The sequence below is a fragment of the Salvelinus fontinalis genome, chromosome 1 (genome assembly GCF_029448725.1).
Source record: "Salvelinus fontinalis isolate EN_2023a chromosome 1, ASM2944872v1, whole genome shotgun sequence".
Taxonomy (NCBI): domain Eukaryota; kingdom Metazoa; phylum Chordata; class Actinopteri; order Salmoniformes; family Salmonidae; genus Salvelinus; species Salvelinus fontinalis.
The window spans coordinates 100,480,982-100,504,599 of NC_074665.1; the positions used below are offsets into that span (position 1 = coordinate 100,480,982).

At 39.9% G+C, this 23,618-nt stretch overlaps 1 protein-coding gene across 1 annotated transcript in view; it reads left to right on the plus strand.

Annotated features, from left to right (window-relative positions):
• LOC129862304 (protein eyes shut homolog) overlaps positions 1-23,618 on the plus strand; it is a 344,128-nt gene that overhangs the window by 194,722 nt on the left and 125,788 nt on the right. The window contains exons 19-20 of the mRNA XM_055933847.1: positions 1,573-1,749; positions 23,303-23,453. Coding sequence (XP_055789822.1) covers positions 1,573-1,749; positions 23,303-23,453 — 328 coding nt within the window. The remainder of the gene's footprint in view (positions 1-1,572; positions 1,750-23,302; positions 23,454-23,618) is intronic.

Here is a 23,618-nt window from a genome sequence, read left to right on the forward strand (position 1 = left end):
GCTGTATGTGATGTCATGGGGATGTTTAATATAGAATATTGACCTATTAGTTTTAGTCCTGCTGTATGTGATGTCACGGGGATGTTTTAATATAGAATATTGACCTATTAGTTTTAGTCCTGCTGTATGTGATGTCACGGGGATGTTTTAATATAGAATATTGACCTATTAGTTTTAGTCCTGCTGTATGTGATGTCACGGGGATGTTTTAATATAGAATATTGACCTATTAGTTTTAGTCCTGCTGTATGTGATGTCATGGGGATGTTTTAATATAGAATATTGACCTATTAGTTTTAGTCCTGCTGTATGTGATGTCATGGGGATGTTTAATATATAATATTGACCTATTAGTTTTAGTCCTGCTGTATGTGATGTCACGGGGATGTTTTAATATAGAATATTGACCTATTAGTTTTAGTCCTGCTGTATGTGATGTCATGGGGATGTTTAATATAGAATATTGACCTATTAGTTTTAGTCCTGCTGTATGTGATGTCACGGGGATGTTTTAATATAGAATATTGACCTATTAGTTTTAGTCCTGCTGTATGTGATGTCACGGGGATGTTTTAATATAGAATATTGACCTATTAGTTTTAGTCCTGCTGTATGTGATGTCACGGGGATGTTTTAATATAGAATATTGACCTATTAGTTTTAGTCCTGCTGTATGTGATGTCACGGGGATGTTTTAATATAGAATATTGACCTATTGTCACGAACATCGTAGAGAGGAGACCAAGGCGCAGCGTAATTTGAATACATACTTATTTCAATAAAGAAATATACTGAACAAACGAAAATACAAAACAACAAAACGAACGTGACCGCTATAAACAATGAGTGCAGACATGCAACATCACAAAGACAATAACCCACAAAACCAACATGGCAAATGGTAACCTAAATAGTATCCCCAATCAGAGACAACGATAAACAGCTGCCTCTGATTGGGAACCAATCAAGGCCACCATTGACCTACGTATGCCTAGACTAACTACACACACCTAGACATAGAGAAACCCTAGACAATACCAAAACCCCATAGATATATAAAACCCCTAGAGAAGACAAAAACACACATACCACCCGCGTCACACCCTGACCTAACCAAAATAATAAAGAAAACAAAGATAACTAAGGTCAGGGCGTGACACCTATTAGTTTTAGTCCTGCTGTATGTGATGTCATGGGGATGTTTAATATAGAATATTGACCTATTAGTTTTAGTCCTGCTGTATGTGAAGTCACGGGGATGTTTTAATATAGAATATTGACCTATTAGTTTTAGTCCTGCTGTATGTGATGTCATGGAGATGTTTAATATAGAATATTGACCTATTAGTTTTAGTCCTGCTGTATGTGATGTCACGGGGATGTTTTAATATAGAATATTGACCTATTAGTTTTAGTCCTGCTGTATGTGATGTCATGGGGATGTTTAATATAGAATATTGACCTATTAGTTTTAGTCCTGCTGTATGTGATGTCATGGGGATGTTTAATTATAATGTTGTTTGATTTCATTCAAGTCAAGAATCACTTTATAAAGGATGTTTTTCTTTTCAGATACCACAATATTCATCCCCTCTTTCAACGGCACGTCGTACCTGGAGCTGCCTCCGCTTGCCTCTCTGCTGCAGTCTCCTGGTGCCAACGCTGATCCATCTCACCCTGCCAAAGACACCACTGTTACCCTGTATCTGACTGTCAAAACCAGAGCTACACAGGGCACCATCCTCTATAGTAAGTACAAGCATGGCATTCCACTTTTGTATCCTTTGTTTAATCAGGAGATTACGTTGAGATTTGAGAATCCCTTTTACAAAGGAGAACTGAAAACAACATGATATCAGCAAAACCCAGAAACACAATGCACCAATACAGTACAAAGTACAATGGTGACAAGAGCTTCGGATCGATGTTTTCTGGAGCTACCAGAGAAGATTAAGGTGCAATAAAGTAGGAAGGTGATTAAGCCTTTAGTCTTTCAATGTATATGATTTTGAATGTTTAATTTGTCTTATCGTTTTCTCTAAATCAAGCTGCAAATCTGTTATGAACATTCATAATGTTAAATAAGCTATGTTCATGAGTTCCATTATCAGATAACATTGCTGTGAGAATACAGTTAAACTATATTAATTATTAAACAATGAGGCAATGAGGAGAATTAGGCTGACACAAGGAATATAAATAAAAGATGAATCGTTTGCAGCAAAGTACTGAAGGAAAGACCAGAATGATCTTTCTTGGTAGCACTTTACTTGACACCCAGTGTCATAACATGTTATGACACGGTCCTAACCATGTCATAATATGTCATAACAGCTGACATAACCTGTCAAAATATGGTCATAACACTGTCATGACCCATATACTTACATCTGTTGTGACATATATTGCGTTATTTTATGGCTGGTAATGACACCTACATAAGAGTGTCAAAACCCACATTTATTCAAATGTCTTTTTCCCTGCCAAGAAGTTCTCTTTCGTTTGAAAGTTTCTTAAGTCCTTTGTTGGTGTTGTAAATCATTTTTTACAGACATTTTTTCCCCAACATATTTTAAATAACATGTAGAAAATACACTTTGACACTGTCAAGAAGCATTATGACCATCATAATCATATAAGCCAGATAGGCCTGTCATGTACATATCCGTATGTCAGTCATCAGTCTAAAAGAGGATGTCTTGTCCTGCTCCTGAAATCTGCTCCTGCATTCATCCCAGTCACCATAAACAGAGAACTGGGATAGGTGCATGTCCGACATCAATCTGTCCATAATTACAGTACAATTGTAATTTAATATGGGTAATTAAATATAAAATATAAACATACTGTTGACACGTAGGCTATGGTGTAATGGAATGTTTTGCTTTGTGGGCTTTAACACTCTTATGTAGGTGTCATAACCAGCCATAAAATAACTCAATATATGTCACACAGGTCTAAATATATGTGTCATGACAGTGTTATTACCAGTTATGTCAGCTGTTATGACATGTTATGACATGGTTATGACGCTGGGTGTCAAGTAAAGTGTTAGCTCTTTTTGAGTATCAAACCCTAGGTCACGCTGTTTACAGTAAACAGTTAACACCAATTATTACTCTGAGATGTAGTTTTTCATGGATTTATTTTTCTGGAAACACTTTGTTTGAAATGTACATCCTATATTAAAACAGCTCAAATTAAGTGTTACCAATTCATCAAAGAAAAACAGTGTTTTAACGTGATTGTTGAATGTGGACAAAGTATTTTTAGGTGGACCGTAGATGCAGCGTAGTGGGTTTGATTCCCGTGACCGCCTGTTTGTAAAATGTATTCACGCACGATGCACTATATACCATGTTCACAAAAATGTATGTACTCACTTTACTGTGGGTCGCTATGGAAACTTCAGAAGACAAGGAAAAGCTGCCCACTCCAAGAGCTCTGATACAATCATGTATTATTCACCAATGTTTCAACAGCAAGCTGTCTTCAGGATTTCATTGGACTTGTGCAGGTGTTTGTAATCATGACCGACAATGGCATGATATCATTGGTCAATTTATAAATATCCATAATACATATAAAAAAACATGAATGGATATCAGACGATCATAGAGACATTTTCATCATAATTAAACACAATATTATTTACAAAGACACAATAATCACAGGAATGGTTTCAGATCAAAGTCAATGTGTGATTTGTTTTTTGCAGGTTCTTTTGATTCAACAGAATTGGTTATAACGGTGTTTCAAGGGAAGCGTGTGACAGCTCTCAGCCCTCAACAAACTATTGCGATCAGTTGGTTTCCTGTAAAGATCTGTGCATAGGTCATAATCCTCACAAACATCAAAAGATCAAGGAAACTGATTTGACGTGCGTCAGATTGCATAGTGAATCTCAGGTGCTCCGAACAAGAGTTAAGAAAAGCATGGAACTCCTGGTTGCTTTGGATAATAATGCTAAATGGCATTAGTTATATTATTATAATAATTGTATTCAGGAATTGTATTGGTTGGAAAGATGTAAAGGAGAGGTACCCTACAGTAAAATTGTAGCAACTTTTTAATATATACTGAGTTGTAGTCCTGAGCATATCAAACATGAGGAACACTTTCCTAATATTGAGTTGCAATCCCCCCTTTTCCCCTCAGAACAGCCTCAGTTCGTCAGGGCATGGACCCTACAAGGTGTCAAAATCATTCCACAGGGATGCTGGCCCACGTTGACTCCAATGCTTCCCACAGTTGTGTCAAGTTGAATGGATGTCCTTTGGGTGGTGAACCATTATTGATACACACAGACCCTATTGAGCATGAAAAACACAGCTGCATTGCATTTTTTGACACAAACCGGTGCACCTGGCACCTTCTACCAACCCTGTTCAAAGGCACTTCAATATTTTGTCTTGCTCATTCACCGTCTGAATGGCACACATATACAATCCATGTCTCAATTGTCTCATGGCTTAAAAATCCTTCTTTGTATTTGTATTTATTATGGATTTGCATGCAGCAGCTACTCTTCCTGGGATCCAGCAAAATTATAGCAATTTATACAATTTTAAAAACATTACAATACATTCCCTCAGGCCCCTACTCCACCACTACCACATATCTACAGTACTAAATCCATGTGTACGTGTGTATAGTACGTTATTGTGTATGCGTGTGTCTGTGCCAATGTTTGTGTTGCTTCACAGTCCATGCTGCTCCATAAGGTGTTTTTTTAATCTGTTTTTTAAATCAAATTTTACTGCTTGTACTGTGTGCCTCCCATAGTCTGTTCTGGACTTGGGGACTGTGAAGAGACCTCTTGTGGCATGTCTTGTGGGGTATGTATGGGTGTCCGAACTGTGTGCCGGTAGTTTAGACAGACCTCTTGTGGCATGTCTTGTGGGGTATGTATGGGTGTCCGAACTGTGTGCCGGTAGTTTAGACAGACCTCTTGTGGCATGTCTTGTGGGGTATGTATGGGTGTCTGAGCTGTGTGCCGGTAGTTTAAACAGACCTCTGGTGGCATGTCTTGTGGGGTATGTATGGGTGTCTGAGCTGTGTGCCGGTAGTTTAAACAGACCTCTGGTGGCATGTCTTGTGGGGGTATGTATGGGTGTCCGAACTGTGTGCCAGTAGTTCAAACAGACAGCTTCATGTATTCAACATGTCAATAACTCTCATCAATACAAATAGTGATGAAGTGACTCTCTCTGCTGCCCTGTTCTGAGACAATTGCAATTTTCCTAAGTCCTTTTTTGTGGCACCTGACCACACGACTGAACAGTAGTCAAGGTGTGACAAAGGTGGGGCCTGTAGGACCTGCCTTGTTGATAGTGCTGTTAAGAATGTAGAGCAACGCTTTATTATGGACAGACTTCTCCCCATCCTAGCTACTGTTGTATCATTATGTTTTGACCATGACAGTTTACAATCCAGGGTTACTCCAAGCAGTTTTTTAAAAACTTTAACCTGTCTCCTCCCCTTCATCTGAACTGATTGAAGTGGATTTAACAAGTGATCATACAGTTGAAGTCGTTTACATACACCTTAGCCAAATACATTTCAACTCAGTTTTTCACAATTCCTGACATTTAATCCTAGTAAAGATTCCCTGTCTTAGGTCAGTTAGGATCACCACTTTATTTTAAGAATGTGAAATGTCAGAATAATAGTAGAGAGAATTATATATTTCAGCTTTTATTTCTTTCATCACATTCCCAGTGGGTCAGAAGTTTACATACACTCAATTAGTACTTGGTAGCATTGCCTTTAAATTGTTTAACTTGGGTCAAATGTTTCGGGTAGCCTTCCACAAGTTTCCCACAATAAGTTGGGGGAATTTTGACCCATTCCTCCTGACAGAGCTGGTGTAACTGAGTCAGGTTTGTAGGCCTCCTTGCTCGCTTTGTGATGGCCACTACAATATAAGCCATTTTGTCACAACTTTGGATGTATGCTTGGGGTCATTGTCCATTTCGAAGACCCATTTGCGACCAAGCTTTAACTTCCTGACGGATGTCTTGAGATGTTGCTTCAATATATCCACATAATTTTCATTCCTCATGAAGCCATCTATTTTGTGAAGTGCACCAGTCCCTCCTGCAGCAAAGCACCCCCACAACATGATGCTGCCACCCCTGTTCTTCACGGTTGGGATGGTGTTCCTCGGCTTACAAGCCTCCCCCTTTATCCTCCAAACATAACGATGGTCATTATGGCCAAACAGTTATATTTTTCTTTCATCAGACCAGAGGACATTTCTCCAAAAAGTACGATCTTTGTCCCCATGTGCAGTTGCAAACCGTAGTCTGTCTTTTATATGGCGGTTTTGGAGCAGTAGCTTCTTCCTTGCTGAGCAGCCTTTCAGGTTTTGTCAATATAGGACTTGTTTTATTTTGGATATAGATACTTTTATACCTGTTTCCTCCAGCATCTTCACAAGGTCCTTTGCTGTTGTTCTGGGATTGATTTGCACTTTTCGCACCAAAGTATGTTCGTCTCTAGGAGACAGAATGCGTCTCCTTCCTGAGCGGTATGACGGCTGCTTGGTCCCATGGTGTTTATACTTGCGTACTATTGTTTGTACGGATGAACATGGTACCTTCAAGCTTTTGGAAATTGCACCCAAGGATGAACCAGACTTGTGGAGGTTTACCATTTTTTTCTGAGGTCTTGGCTGATTTATTTTGATTTTCCCATGATGTCAAGCAAAGTGGCACTGAGTTTGAAGGTATGTCTTGAAATACATCCACAGGTCCACCTCCAATTGACATAAATGATGTCAATTAGCCTATCAGAAGCTTCTAAAGCTATGACATCATTTTCTGGAATTTTCCAAGCTGTTTAAAGGCACAGTCAACTTAGTGTATATAAACTTCTGACCCACTGGAGTTGGGATACAGTGAATGATAAGTGAAACAATCTGTCTGTTAACAATTGTTGGAAAAATTACTTGTGTCAAGCACAAGGTAGATGTCCTAACCGACTTGCCAAAACTATAGTTTGTTAACAAGAATTTGGTGGAGTGGTTGAAAAAATTTGTTTTAATGACTCCAACCTAAGTGTATGTAAACTTCTGATTTCAACTGTAGATTTCACCTGGTCAGTCTATGTCAAGGAAAGAGCAGATGTTCTTAATGTTGTGTATACTCTGTGTAAATTTTAGCAGATGCTTTTATACAAAGTCTCTCACAGTACAGTGAGTGCATACATCTGAGTGTAGCCTTTATGACCGCCAGCAGGAATCAAACCCGTGACCCTGGCGTTTCAAGCTTCACGCTCTTACCAGCTGAGCCACACTGGAGTTAATGGAACGGCAATTCTCAGCTGCAGATGAATCCCTTTGAAGCTACACAACGCATCCATTCCGGTCATGACTTCTCAGAGAGATTGGATGCGTCCCAAATATAACACCCTATTCCCTATATAGTCCACCACTCTTGACCAGGCCCCATAGTGCACTACGTAGGGAATAGGGTGCCATTTGTGACACACAAAAGCCACCTGTTGCTGTGCGTCAGCTTTCAGTTGGTCACAAATCTATTCCGTCTTTTCCATGGAAACCAATGAGGTTGTGTTTAAAAATGTCCTCTTGTTAAGGTTAACAAGTTAGAGATATGCCATTCACTAACCACATCCATCCCTGGTATAAAGTCATACTTGGTATATACTGTTGGTCGCCATGGTTTCCCAGGACCTTTTAATGATAAGTTCATTTGTATTTATTTTTAAACTCTTTTATCCTTATGAGTTGTCAAGTCTTAAGATTAACAAGATATTGTACCTTTCAAAACTTTTAGGAATATTTCAGTCATTTTTTAAAGTACAAAGCATGTCTGGAAGAGAAGTGTCTTAACTCGGCAGCAATGAGAATACATCTTATTCCTCATTGCTGCTGCTGTTATTGGATGGGTAGATTGTTTTAATTATCCCATCCCATTTATCTTCACGCATTGACTGTGTCCCAAATGGCACCCTATTCCCTACATAGGGCACTATGTTTAACCAGAGACATACAGTATGGGCCCTGGTAAAAAAAAACAAAAAAAACAGCAAAGTAGTGCACTAGGTGCCATTTGGACGCACATTGTTTAGCGAGGGACAAAATTACCGATTTTTCAAGAGACGGATTTCTCACTTTATATCTTAACCGATGCTGTTCTGACAGTGTTTTAGGTGAGTCTTAAATTACTATAGTCAGTGATAATGTATATCCATTAAATATATATCCACAATACATTATGCGATCAGTCACTTTACCAACTGGGTGGTTTGTCATATACCATCATCACTGCATGGTTCACAATGTAAGCTGGGAGTTTATCACCAAACAGTCATTTGAAAAGTTCCAACAGTAGAGTTGGAGTTGGAAGAGAAACACTGCAGGGTATCGAGGTCTGACTTTCACTAATGGTTCCAACAGTGGAGTTGGAGTTGGGAGAGAAACACTGCAGGGCATCGAGGCCTGACTTTCACTAATGGTTCCAACAGTAGAGTTGGAGTTGGAAGAGAAACACTGCAGGGTATCGAGGTCTGACTTTCACTAATGGTTCCAACAGTAGAGTTGGATTTGGGAGAGAAACACTGCAGGGCATCGAGGCCTGACTTTCACTAATGGTTCCAACAGTAGAGTTGGAGTTGGAAGAGAAACACTGCAGGGCATCGAGGCCTGACTTTCACTAATGGTTCCAACAGTGGAGTTGGAGTTGGGAGAGAAACACTGCAGGGCATCGAGGCCTGACTTTCACTAATGGTTCCAACAGTAGAGTTGGAGTTGGGAGAGAAACACTGCAAGGCATCGAGGTCTGACTTTCACTAATGGTTCCAACAGTAGAGTTGGAGTTGGGAGAGAAACACTGCAGGGCATCGAGGCCTGACTTTCACTAATGGTTCCAACAGTAGAGTTGGAGTTGGGAGAGAAACACTGCAAGGCATCGAGGTCTGACTTTCACTAATGGTTCCAACAGTAGAGTTGGAGTTGGGAGAGAAACACTGCAGGGCATCGAGGCCTGACTTTCACTAATGGTTCCAACAGTAGAGTTGGAGTTGGGAGAGAAACACTGCAGGGCATCGAGGCCTGACTTTCACTAATGGTTCCAACAGTGGAGTTGGAGTTGGGAGAGAAACACTGCAGGGCATCGAGGCCTGACTTTCACTAATGGTTCCAACAGTAGAGTTGGAGTTGGGAGAGAAACACTGCAGGGCATCGAGGCCTGACTTTCACTAATGGTTCCAACAGTGGAGTTGGAGTTGGGAGAGAAACACTGCAAGGTATCGAGGCCTGACTTTCACTAATGGTTCCAACAGTGGAGTTGGATTTGGGAGAGAAACACTGCAGGGCATCGAGGCCTGATTTTCACTAATGGTTCCAACAGTAGAGTTGGAGTTGGGAGAGAAACACTGCAGGGCATCGAGGCCTGACTTTCACTAATGGTTCCAACAGTGGAGTTGGAGTTGGGAGAGAATCACTGCAGGGCATCGAGGCCTGACTTTCACTAATGGTTCCAACAGTGGAGTTGGAGTTGGGAGAGAAACACTGCAAGGTATCGAGGCCTGACTTTCACTAATGGTTCCAACAGTAGAGTTGGAGTTGGGAGAGAAACACTGCAGGGCATCGAGGCCTGACTTTCACTAATGGTTCCAACAGTAGAGTTGGAGTTGGGAGAGAAACACTGCAGGGCATCGAGGCCTGACTTTCACTAATGTTTCCTTTGTCCCTATAGGAGCTGTGCGTTAGGGTCTCAGAGTCTCCTGCCTCTACAATTCACACACAAAATAAACCTAAACCATTCTGTGCTCAGTAGTGATGTGTTTTCCAACCTCATTATTTGTTGTTAGATTGGGTTTTTCCTTCCCAATTGTACACATTGTGTAGAATAGCACTAAGAGGACAGGGTTATAAATCCTTCACATCCTTTAGGTATTGTGTAGAATAGCACTAAGAGGACAGGGGTATAAATCCTTCACATCCTTTAGGTATTGTGTAGAATAGCACTAAGAGGACAGGGGTATAAATCCTTCACATCCTTTAGGTATTGTGTAGAATAGCACTGAGAGGACAGGGGTTATAAATCCTTCACATCCTTTAGGTATTGTGTAGAATAGCACTAAGAGAACAGGGGTTATACATCCTTCACATCCTTTAGGTATTGTAAATCCTTCACATCCTTTAGGTATTGTGTAGAATAGCACTAAGAGGACAGGGGTTATAAATCCTTCACATCCTTTAGGTATTATAAAACCTTCACATCCTTTAGGTATTGTGTAGAATAGCACTAAGAGAACAGGGGTTATAAATCCTTCACATCCTTTAGGTATTGTTTAGAATAGCACTAAGAGGACAAGGGTTATACATCCTTCACATCCTTTAGGTATTATAAATCCTTCACATCCTTTAGGTATTGTGTAGAATAGCACTAAGAGGACAGGGGTTATACATCCTTCACATCCTTTAGGTATTATAAATCCTTCACATCCTTTAGGTATTGTGTAGAATAGCACTAAGAGGACAGGGTTATAAATCCTTCACATCCTTTAGGTATTGTGTAGAATAGCACTAAGAGGACAAGGGTTATAAATCCTTCACATCCTTTAGGTATTATAAATCCTTCACATCCTTTAGGTAATGTGTAGAATAGCACTAAGATGACAGGGGTTATAAATCCTTCACATCCTTTAGGTATTGTGTAGAATAACACTAAGAGGACAAGGGTTATAAATCCTTCACATCCTTTAGGTATTATAAATCCTTCACATCCTTTATGTATTATAAATCCTTCACATCCTTTAGGTATTGTGTAGAATAGAACTAAGAGAACAGGGGTTATAAATCCTTCACATCCTTTAGGTATTGTGTAGAATAGCACTAAGAGGACAGGGGTTATACATCCTTCACATCCTTTAGGTATTATAAATCCTTCACATCCTTTAGGTATTGTGTAGAATAGCACTAAGAGAACAGGGGTTATAAATCCTTCACATCCTTTAGGTATTATAAATCCTTCACATCCTTTAGGTATTGTGTAGAATAGCACTGAGAGAACAGGGGTTATAAATCCTTCACATCCTTTAGGTATTGTGTAGAATAGCACTAAGAGGACAGGGGGAATAAATCCTTCACATCCTTTAGGTATTATAAATCCTTCACATCCTTTAGGTATTGTGTAGAATAGCACTGAGAGAACAGGGGTTATAAATCCTTCACATCCTTTAGGTATTGTTTAGAATAGCACTAAGAGGACAAGGGTTATACATCCTTCACATCCTTTAGGTATTATAAATCCTTCACATCCTTTAGGTATTGTGTAGAATAGCACTAAGAGGACAGGGGTTATACATCCTTCACATCCTTTAGGTATTGTGTAGAATAGCACTAAGAGGACAAGGGTTATAAATCCTTCACATCCTTTAGGTATTGTGTAGAATAGCACTGAGAGGACAGGGGTTATACATCCTTCACATCCTTTAGGTATTGTGTAGAATAGCACTAAGAGGACAAGGGTTATAAATCCTTCACATCCTTTAGGTATTAAAAATCCTTCACATGCTTTAGGTATTGTGTAGAATAGCACTAAGATGACAGGGGTTATAAATCCTTCACATCCTTTAGGTATTGTGTAGAATAGCACTAAGAGGACAAGGGTTATAAATCCTTCACATCCTTTAGGTATTATAAATCCTTCACATTCTTTATGTATTATAAATCCTTCACATCCTTTAGGTATTGTGTAGAATAGAACTAAGAGAACAGGGGTTATAAATCCTTCACATCCTTTAGGTATTGTGTAGAATAGCACTAAGAGGACAGGGGTTATAAATCCTTCACATCCTTTAGGTATTATAAATCCTTCACATCCTTTAGGTATTGTGTAGAATAGCACTGAGAGAACAGGGGTTATAAATCCTTCACATCCTTTAGGTATTGTGTAGAATAGCACTAAGAGGACAGGGGGTATAAATCCTTCACATCCTTTAGGTATTATAAATCCTTCACATCCTTTAGGTATTGTGTAGAATAGCACTGAGAGAACAGGGGTTATAAATCTTTCACATCCTTTAGGTATTGTGTAGAATAGCACTAAGAGGACAGGGGTTATAAATCCTTCACATCCTTTAGGTATTGTGTAGAATAGCATTAAGAGGACAAGGGTTATAAATCCTTCACATCCTTTAGGTATTATAAATCCTTCACATCCTTTAGGTATTGTGTAGAATAGCACTAAGAGAACAGGGGTTATACATCCTTCACATCCTTTAGGTATTATAAATCCTTCACATCCTTTAGGTATTGTGTAGAATAGCACTAAGAGGACAAGGGTTATAAATCCTTCACATCCTTTAGGTATTATAAATCCTTCACATCCTTTAGGTATTGTGTAGAATAGCACTAAGAGGACAAGGGTTATAAATCCTTCACATCCTTTAGGTATTGTGTAGAATAGCACTAAGAGGACAGGGGTTATAAATCCTTCACATCCTTTAGGTATTATAAATCCTTCACATCCTTTAGGTATTGTGTAGAATAGCACTAAGATGACAGGGGTTATAAATCCTTCACATCCTTTAGGTATTGTGTAGAATAGCACTAAGAGGACAATGGTTATAAATCCTTCACATCCTTTAGGTATTATAAATCCTTCACATCCTTTAGTTATTATAAATCCTTCACATCCTTTAGGTATTGTGTAGAATAGCACTAAGAGGACAGGGTTATAAATCCTTCACATCCTTTAGGTATTATAAATCCTTCACATCCTTTAGTTATTATAAATCCTTCACATCCTTTAGGTATTGTGTAGAATAGCACTAAGAGGACAGGGGTTATAAATCCTTCACATCCTTTAGGTATTATAAATCCTTAACATGATTTAGGTATTGTGTAGAATAGCACTAAGAGAACAGGGGTTATAAATCCTTCACATCCTTTAGGTATTATAAATCCTTCACATCCTTTAGGTATTGTGTAGAATAGCACTAAGAGAACAGGGGTTATAAATCCTTCACATCCTTTAGATATTATAAATCCTTCACATCCTTTAGGTATTGTGTAGAATAGCACTAAGAGGACAGGGGGTATAAATCCTTCACATCCTTTAGGTATTGTGTAGAATAGCACTAAGAGGACAGGGGTTATAAATCCTTCACATCCTTTAGGTATTATAAAACCTTCACATCCTTTAGGTATTGTGTAGAATAGCACTGAGAGGACAGGGGTTATAAATCCTTCACATCCTTTAGGTATTGTGTAGAATAGCACTAAGAGGACAGGGGTTATAAATCCTTCACATCCTTTAGGTATTGTGTAGAATAGCACTAAGAGGACAGGGGTTATAAATCCTTCACATCCTTTAGGTATTGTGTAGAATAGCACTAAGAGGACAGGGGTCATAAATCCTTCACATCCTTTAGGTATTATAAATCCTTCACATCCTTTAGGTATTGTGTAGAATAGCACTAAGAGGACAGGGGTTATAAATCCTTCACATCCTTTAGGTATTATAAATCCTTCACATCCTTTAGTTATTATAAATCCTTCACATCCTTTAGGTATTGTGTAGAATAGCACTAAGAGGACAGGGGGTATAAATCCTTCACATCCTTTAGGTATTATAAATCCTTCACATCCTTTAGTTATTATAAATCCTTCACATCCTTTAGGTATTGTGTAGAATAGCACTAAGAGGACAGGGTTATAAATCCTTCACATCCTTTAGGTATTATAAATCCTTCACATCCTTTAGGTATTGTGTAGAATAGCACTAAGAGAACAGGGGTTATAAATCCTTCACATCCTTTAGGTATTGTGTAGAATAGCACTGAGAGGACAGGGATTATACATCCTTCACATCCTTTAGGTATTATAAATCCTTCACATCCTTTAGGTATTGTGTAGAATAGCACTAAGAGGACAGGGGGTATAAATCCTTCACATCCTTTAGGTATTGTGTAGAATAGCACTAAGAGGACAGGGGTTATAAATCCTTCATATCCTTTAGGTATTGTGTAGAATAGCACTAAGAGGACAGGGGTTATAAATCCTTCACATCCTTTAGGTATTATAAATCCTTCACATCCTTTAGGTATTGTGTAGAATAGCACTGAGAGGACAGGGGTTATAAATCCTTCACATCCTTTAGGTATTATAAATCCTTCACATCCTTTAGGTATTGTGTAGAATAGCACTGAGAGGACAGGTGTTATAAATCCTTCACATCCTTTAGGTATTATAAATCCTTCACATCCTTTAGGTATTGTGTAGAATAGCACTGAGAGGACAGGGGTTATAAATCCTTCACATCCTTTAGGTATTATAAATCCTTCACATCCTTTAGGTATTGTGTAGAATAGCACTAAGAGGACAGGGGGTATAAATCCTTCACATCCTTTAGGTATTGTGTAGAATAGCACTGAGAGGACAGGGGTTATAAATCCTTCACATCCTTTAGGTATTGTGTAGAATAGCACTAAGAGGACAGGGTTATAAATCCTTCACATCCTTTAGGTATTGTGTAGAATAGCACTAAGAGGACAGGGTTATAAATCCTTCACATCCTTTAGGTATTGTGTCGATGTATTCTCCCTTTAGTAGATTTATATACCTGAAATTCATTACATTTCTTGTATTTTAATGCAGGTTCTTTCTCTTTTCTCGGTTATATTTTAGGAAAAATACTTAAGAGAAAACAACCACACTAAAGAATGCATTTTGTTGTTAAATTTGTTCCATGAATGAGGAACTTTAATCACTAATACCGTTCTATACATTCTATAAATATTGGAGGATAAATTCTATAAATATTGGAGGATAAATTATATTAATTTTGGAGGATAAATTATATATATATTGGAGGATAAATTCTATATACAGTATATTGGAGGATAAATTCTATAAATATTGGAGCATAAATTATATATAGAAGGGTAAATTCTATGTATATTGGAGGATAAATTCTATAAATATTGGAGGATAAATTCTATAAATATTGGAGGATAAATTAGATATATATTGCAGGATAAATTCGATAAATATTGGAGGATAAATTCTATAAATATTGGCGGATAAATTATATATATAGTAGGATAAATTCTATAAATATTGGAGGATAAATGATATATATATATTGTAGGATAAATTCTATAAATATTGGAGGATAAATTCTATATATATTGGAGGATAAGTTCCCTAAATATCGGAGGATAAATTCATATATATATATTGGAGGATAAAATATATAAATATTGGAGGATAAATTCTATATATATATTGGAGGATAAATTCTATAAATATTGGAGGATAAATTATATATATATTGGAGGATAAATTCTATAAATATTGGAGGATAAATTCTATAAATATTGGAGGATAAATTCTATATATATTGGAGGATAAATTCTATAAATATTTTAGGATAAATGATATAAATATATTGGATAATAAATTATATAAATATGTTCATCTTCATATGCATATTGGAGGGATGCCACAAGGACAAGAATTTATCAGAGGTGAAAAGTGGATGGAATTGCTTTTGATGTCAAGTTAGCAAAGTCGTTTTACTTCTAACCTTGTCACACACACACCCACACACATCCTTCCCTGTCACATTATCTGCTTATGTATGGTTCACCTGCCACCGGCTATCTGACAGCGTTTATCTTGTGTTGCTTCCCATCAAACGCCTCATAAATTCCCTGTATAGATTAGAACAGGATGACAACATGCTCACTCTGACAACATCAGGCTTGCCCTGTCATCGTCTCCTTTCTCTTCTCTTCACACACACACACACACACACACACACACACACACACACACACACACACACACACACACACACACACACACACACACACAGACACACACACACACACACACACACACCACAATTGTAACTAATGAGGAATGCACATTAAACAGGTTGTGTTCACTGTTAAGTCTATACCAAGAAGAAGGAACAAGTCAATGAACACATTTAATTACATGTTATTTGTCACATGCTTTGTAAACAACAGATGTAGACTAACAGTGAAATACTTACTGACGGGTCCTTCCCAACAATACAGAGAGAAAGACAGTAGAGAAATAATAGAAAAGTAAAACACTTAATAAAAAAAGTAATAATAGATACAGAATGAGTAACGGTAGCTTGACTATACTGTCTACAAGGAGTACCAGTACTCAGTAATGATAACTTGACTATACTGTCTGCAAGGAGTACCAGTACTGAGTAATGATAACTTGTCTATACTGTCTGCAAGGGGTACCAGTACTGAGTAATGATAACTTGTCTATATACAAGGAGTACCAGTACTGAGTAATGATAACTTGGCTATATACAAGATGTACCAGTACTGAGTAATGATAACTTGTCTATATACAAGGAGTACTAGTACTGAGTAATGATAACTTGACTATACTGTCTGCAAGGAGTACCAGTACTGAGTAATGATAAGTGGTCTATACTGTCTGCAAGGGGTACCAGTACTGAGTAATGATAAGTGGTCTATACTGTCTGCAAGGAGTACCAGTACTGAGTAATGATAATGTGCCTATATACAAGGAGTACCAGTACTGAGTAATGGTAACTTGTCTATACTCTCTACAAGGAGTACCAGTACTGAGTAATGATAACTTGTCTATACTGTCTGCAAGGAGTACCAGTACTGAGTGGATGTGCAGGGGTACGAGGTCATTGAGGTGGATATGTACATATAACTAGGAATAAAGTGACAGATGGTCAACAGTAGCAGCAGCGTGTGATGAGTCAAAGCTCACTGCATATAGTCCAGGTAGCTATTTAACTAACTATTTAACTATTTAACTAACTAGCAGTCTTATAGCTTGGAGGTAGAAGCTGTTCAGGGTCCTGTTGGTTCTAGACTTGGCGCTCTGGTCCTGCTTGCTGTGAGGTAGCAGAGAGAACAATCTATGACTAGGGTGGCTGGAGTCTTTAACCATTTTTAGGGCCTTCCTCTGACACCGTCTGGTATAGAGGTCCTGGATGGCAGGGAGCTCAGCCCCGGTGATGCACTGGGCCGTCCGCACTACGCTCTGTATTGCCATACCAAGCGGTGATGCAGCCAGTCAATATGCTCTTAATGGGGCAGCTGTAGAACTTTTTGTGGATCTAAGGGCCTATGCCAAATCTTTTCAGCCTCCAGTATGGTGGAGGTGTTGTTGCCTACCCTCACCACCTGGGGGCAGCCCGTCAGGAAGTCCAGGATCCAGTTGCAGAGGGAGGTGTTTAGTCCCAGAGTCCTGAGCTTAGTGATGAGCTTTGTGGGCACAATAGTGTTGAACGCTGAGCTGTAGTCTATGAACAGCATTCTCACATAGGTGTTCCTCTTGTCCTGGTGGGAGAGGGCATGGTGGACTGCGATAGAGATTGAACAAAGATAAGGAAGTGACAATGGACTCTGCTGTTTAGAGGAATTAAACACAGATATGTATCCTAATATATTTATCACAATGTCAATACACGGGGTACCTGTCTGTGCATACGTTCACTCTGTTCTGGTCATTATCAAAGATGCTCTTGCAGCAGTCGAAAATGCACAGACCAGAATGCAGTGCAGGGTGCAAACCGGGGGTTAAAAAGACTGAATGTTCATAAAGCACAGGGAAGAACACAGTATCCCCTTTTATCTGTCTGGGTTTCTGCAGCCCACAGAGAGAGAGGAGGCAGCCCTTCTCACATACATCAGAGGACGGGAACTGAAAGAGAAAACTCCTGAGATCAAACCGTTAATCAGAGGAGAAGAACCAGGCAGACGTAGCAGCATGCTACATCAAGATGCAGAGAATCTTTCTTAGCCCAAACCCACTTCTTTCCTTTCACTCATCCCCCTCTCCTCTCCTCTTCTCTCATCCACGCGCCTCCCTCCCTCCCTGAAGCGCCGAGTGAGACTCCCTTTGGGCTTAACTTGTCAGCCAGACGGAGAAAGAGAGAGGGGAGGGGGATAGAGAGAAGGGGGGGGGGCAGAAGGAGGTAAATGGAGGGAGAGAGGGGGAGAGGGAGAGAGAGAGAAAGACCGCGAACAGGTGACAGGCAAGTGTTGACTAAAGGACAAACGCTCTGTTCCGCCTAGCGCAGAGTAACAGGGCCATGGGGACAGTAGAACATTCATTTGTCATGTCCTTGCCACCAGAAGAAAATAAAAACTACAGAGGAAAAAATGTAAGACTCGAATAGTGAACATAAACATCTATCTTATAGAAAGACTGAAGGGCCAACATAAACATCTATTCTATAGAAAGACTGAAGGGCCAACATAAACATATATTGTATAGAAAGGCTGAAGGCCCAACATAAACATCTATCATAGGAGCGTCAAGCAGCGTAATTCTTCCCCACATATATCACAACACAATAGAAGACAGTTGTCTCTGGAATTAGAAAGGAAGGGAGTTTTAAATAGCTGAGCCAGTTTTAGTCTGTGTGATGGTGCGTTCTCCCCCTCTCTCTTTTGTTGTTTAATGGAAAGGGAACCCACAGCAGAACAAATGAACACAATGCTCCTCTGAAGTACTGGCATTAATGTGGTTTGTGTACTGAGAGGGGCTCTATCATTGAACTGGCCAGTATACAGTTTCATTCTGGCACCAGGCTAAATGAGACAGCTGTTACTTATGTTGTTATAGAAGATGTGAAGCTTATTCTTAGTGGGGCCAAAGAATTAAATTGGTGTAAATGTTTTACACACAAGAATATACTCTAGGCCAGTGGTTGATTTCCTGGACACAGATTAAGACTAGGCCTGAACTAAAAAGCTCTACCTAGAATCTCTACTGAAATATATAACAGCTTTTTAGTCCAGGACTGAGTATAACCCTCCTGCTCCAACCACTCCAGTCTGTGAGTGTTTGTGCTTATTTCGGGTGGGTTGGAATCAAAGCAGAAGACACATTTCCGTGGACTGCAAGGAAAATGAATCAATTAAGTATCGTATTCTCCCTATTGTAACGTTTGATAGAACAATTAAGATAATTTAATTTCCCTTGAAGTACCATTGAAGTTCCCCTGCACTTTCCTTGAAGTTCCCTTGAAGTTCCCCTGCACTTTCCTTGAAGTTCCCTTGAAGTTCCCCTGCACTTTCCTTAAAGTTCTCTTGAAGTTCCCTTGAAGTTCCCCTGCAATCCTCCCAAGTTTGGCAGCACTTTACGTGAACTGAACATACGTCATAACAGAATCATAACATCGACATAACTGACTTTTTTCTCAGATTAAATGAAGATATGCTCATTCATGTAAATAAACTGCCACCCAAGTAACATCCCTTACAAGAAAAGCACAACCACTTGCATCACTCAAGTCAAAACATATTCCAATTGAAACATCCTCCAGTTGAAACATGCTGTCCAGTTGAAACATCCTCCAGTTGAAACATGCATTATGAAACATCCTCCAGTTGAAACATCCTCCAGTTGAAACATCTTCCAGTTGAAACATGCTGTCCAGTTGAAACATCCTCCAGTTGAAACATGCATTATGAAACACCCTCCAGTTGAAACATCCTCCAGTTGAAACATCCTCCAGTTGAAACATCCTCCAGTTGAAACATCCTCCAGTTGAAACATCCTCCAGGTGAAACATCCTCCAGGTGAAACATCCTCCAGGTGAAACATCCTCCAGTTGAAACATCCTCCAGTTGAAACACCCTCCAGTTGAAAGATGCTGTCCAGTTGAAACATCCTCCAGTTGAAACATGCTGTCCAGTTGAAACATCCTCCAATTGAAACATGCTGTCCAGTTGAAACATCCTCCAATTGAAACATGCTGTCCAGTTGAAACATGCATTATGAAACATGCTCCAATTGAAACATGCTCCAGGTGAAACATCCTCCAGTTGAAACATGCATTATGAAACATCCTCCAGTTGAAACATCTTCCAGTTGAAACATGCTCCAGTTGAAACAGCTTCCAGTTGAAACATGCATTATGAAACATGCATTATCCACTCAGTCACAAGTTTCCAGATGACCATGGCTCGTAACGTCTGATCAGTCAGTCATAGCTGCTGTTGTGTTCAACATGCTGACAGTAGATTCCCCCCTCTGTATCATGTGTGGACTTGTATTTGTCAGACGTAATTGAATCTTAATGACATACAAGGGCCAGACTACTTGTCTGTGTTTAGACAGGCAGCTATTTTTTTCACTAGTTGATCTTTTGACCAATCAGATCAGCTCTGAAAAGGATCTGATGTGAAAAGATCTGATCTGATGGGTCAAAAGACAAAAAGAAAATCTGAATTGTGCTGCTACCTGTCTAAATGCAGGCTTAAGGCATGCACATAGCCCCCTGGCCTCATAGACATCATGTCTCAGCCTCCCTTTCAACATGTCCTCATGGTTTTCCTCATCACAGAATACTTTTCATTCTCTTTTATTCATATACATTCATGAACTCTAGATCATTTGATCCTTTATCTGATCTGCATATACTGTGGATTATACCTCATTTATATATGATGCGTAGGCAGACTTACTTGGTGTTTCAGTACGATAGTATTGAAAATAATAGGCAATTAAGTGAGCTATTAGGCTCCCGAAGACCTCTCATGCGTATACCAATTTATTCAATGTATTCATGGGTCATTCTAATGGGGAGAGTACATAGACAGCCATTAGTTAAGACACAGTGTGTACTGTCACTCAGTGATGGCTAATCAGCCACATGCTTGAGAGGGCCAAGCCACACAGCTTAACGTGTCTTGTGTATTTCTACATGACATCTTTGTCTGGCGCTCCAAAGATGTTTTTAGCATCTCCATTGTGTAAAGTGAGATACACTACCGTTCAAAAGTTTGGGATCCCTTATAAATGTCCTTGTTTTTGAAAGGAAAGCACATTTTTGGTCCATTAAAATAATATCAAATTGATCAGAAATACAGTGTAGACATTGTTAATGTTGTAAATGACCATTGTAGCTGGAAACGGCAGATTTTTTATGGAATATCTACTTAGGTATACATATCAAATCATCAAATCGAGTTTATTTTATATAGCCCTTCGTACATCAGCTGATATCTCAGAGTGCTGTACAGAAACCCAGCCTAAAACCCCAAACAGCAAGCAATGCAGGTGAAGAAGCACGGTGGCTAGGAAAAACTCCCTAGAAAGGCCAAAACCTAGGAAGAAACCTAGAGAGGAACCAGAGGGGTGGCCAGAGGCCCATTATCAGCAACCATCACTCCTGTGTTCCAATGGCACGTTGTGTTAGCTAATCCAAGTTTATCATTTTAAAAGGCTAATTGATCATTAGAAACCCTTTTGCAATTATGTTAGCACAGCTGAAAATAACTTTCTTCTTCTGAAACTCGTCAGTCTATTCTTGTTCTGAGAAATGAAGGCTCTTCCATGCGAGAAATTGCCAAGAAACTGAAATCTCGTACATCGCTGTTGACTACTCCCTTCACAGAACAGAGCAAACTGTCTCTAACCAGAATAGAAAGAGGAGTGGGAGGCCTCGGTGCACAACTGAGCAAGAGGACAAGTACATTAGAGTGTCTAGTTTGAGAAACAGATGCCTCACAATTCCTCAACTGGCAGCTTCATTAAATAGTACCCACAAAACACCAGACTCAACGTCATTACTGAATAGGCGACTCCGGGATGCTGGCCTGTGTCTCTCTATCTTGCGTGGGAATACTTTGTAACAGATTTCCAAAATTAAAATAACTTGTAGCTGATTTGCTCTTGTCTTTACAGTCTTGTATGTCCCTAACAATTTTGGCTTAGAAAACTAGAGGGGCCAAATAAAATAACCCACAAGCCACCAACTGGGAAACCCTGCCCTCGGGGTTGGTTTCCCAGAGGCAGATTAAACCTAGTTTGTCCCTCAGGGTTGGTTTCCCAGAGTCAGATTAAGCCAGTTGGTCCCTCAGGGTTGGTTTCCCAGAGTCAGATTAAGCCCAGTTGAGCCCTCAGGGTTGGTTTCCCAGAGTCAGATTAAGGCCAGTTGGTCCCTCAGGGTTGGTTTCCCAGAGGTAGATTAAGCCCAGTTGAGCCCTCAGGGTTGGTTTCCCAGAGTCAGATTAAGCCCAGTTGATCCCTCAGGGTTGGTTTCGCAGAGTCAGATTAAGCCAGTTGGGCCCTCAGGGTTGGTTTCCCAGAGGTAGATTAAGCCCAGTTGAGCCCTCAGGGTTGGTTTCCCAGAGTCAGATTAAGCCCAGTTGATCCCTCAGGGTTGGTTTCCCAGAGTCAGATTAAGCCAGTTGATCCCTCAGGGTTGGTTTCCCAGAGTCAGATTAAACCAGTTGGTCCCTCAGGGTTGGTTTCCCAGAGGCAGATTAAGCCAGTTGGTCCCTCAGGGTTGGTTTCCCAGAGTCAGATTAAACCCAGTTGGTCCCTCAGGGTTGGTTTCCCAGAGTCAGATTAAGCCAGTTGATCCCTCAGGGTTGGTTTCCCAGAGTCAGATTAAGCCAGTTGGTCCCTCGGGGTTGGTTTCCCAGAGGCAGATTAAACCTAGTTGGTCCCTCGGGGTTGGTTTCCCAGAGGCAGATTAAACCCAGTTGCCCCCTCAGGGTTGGTTTCCCAGAGTCAGATTAAGGCCAATTGGTCCCTCAGGGTTGGTTTCCCAGAGGCAGATTAAGCCAGTTGGTCCCTCAGGGTTGGTTTCCCAGAGTCAGATTAAGCCCAGTTGAGCCCTCAGGGTTGGTTTCCCAGAGTCAGATTAAGCCAGTTGCCCCCTCGGGGTTGGTTTCCCAGAGTCAGATTAAGGCCAGTTTGGGCCCTCAGGGTTGGTTTCCCAGAGTCAGATTAAGCCCAGTTGAGCCCTCAGGGTTGGTTTCCCAGAGTCAGATTAAGCCCAGTTGGGCCCTCAGGGTTGGTTTGAAGCCCAGTTGGTCTCTCTGGTGATAAAAAGACCCAAAAGAGAGTGTGTCTGGATATCAGTACAATATTCAGAAATATTGACTCGTTCTTTTAAGATACAAATAATGCATCTCTTTTCAATAGCTTGCATGTCAGGTGCTGCTGTGAAAGAAATTCTTATTTTAATTTACTGGAAAATTGATTTGTTATTTTCATTCAATCCAACATAATTTTTCTGTATATAGAAATGCATTGTGGGTGCTGAAAGGATGGAAGGGCTTTTAAATGAAATTCCGAACGATTCCTATTCACATATTGTATCTCCATCAGATTGGTAGTTGAAGCAAAGTCGGAGATTTCTTTGAGAAGATCAGAATTGTTTAAGAATATACTGAATAGACTACCCAAATATAGGCCACTAAATCCAAACCACAATAGGCCACTTTTGAAATTATTTTGAACTGATCGTATTATCTCTGCTCTTTTCAGCTCGGGAAGAGAATTTAGGAGATCGTTTTCTCCACGTGTTCCTCCAGGATGGGATCCCTGTGGTAAAACTGGGATGTAGTGATGTCCAGGTGTTGAATGCAGACGCAGGCCAAACCATCAACACTAACAGGCTGACGTCCATCAGAATACGGTGAGAAGTGCTTATTTTATATATTTTTGGGATAGATACAGAGGTCAGTTGAAGAAGGAAGACAAATGTGGGAAGAATGGAAGGTTGCAGGGCGGTTTTAGAACCCATGACCAGAGAGGCCATGTGTGGTCCAGTTAGCAGGCCTTTCACTGACCGGACTCTTTT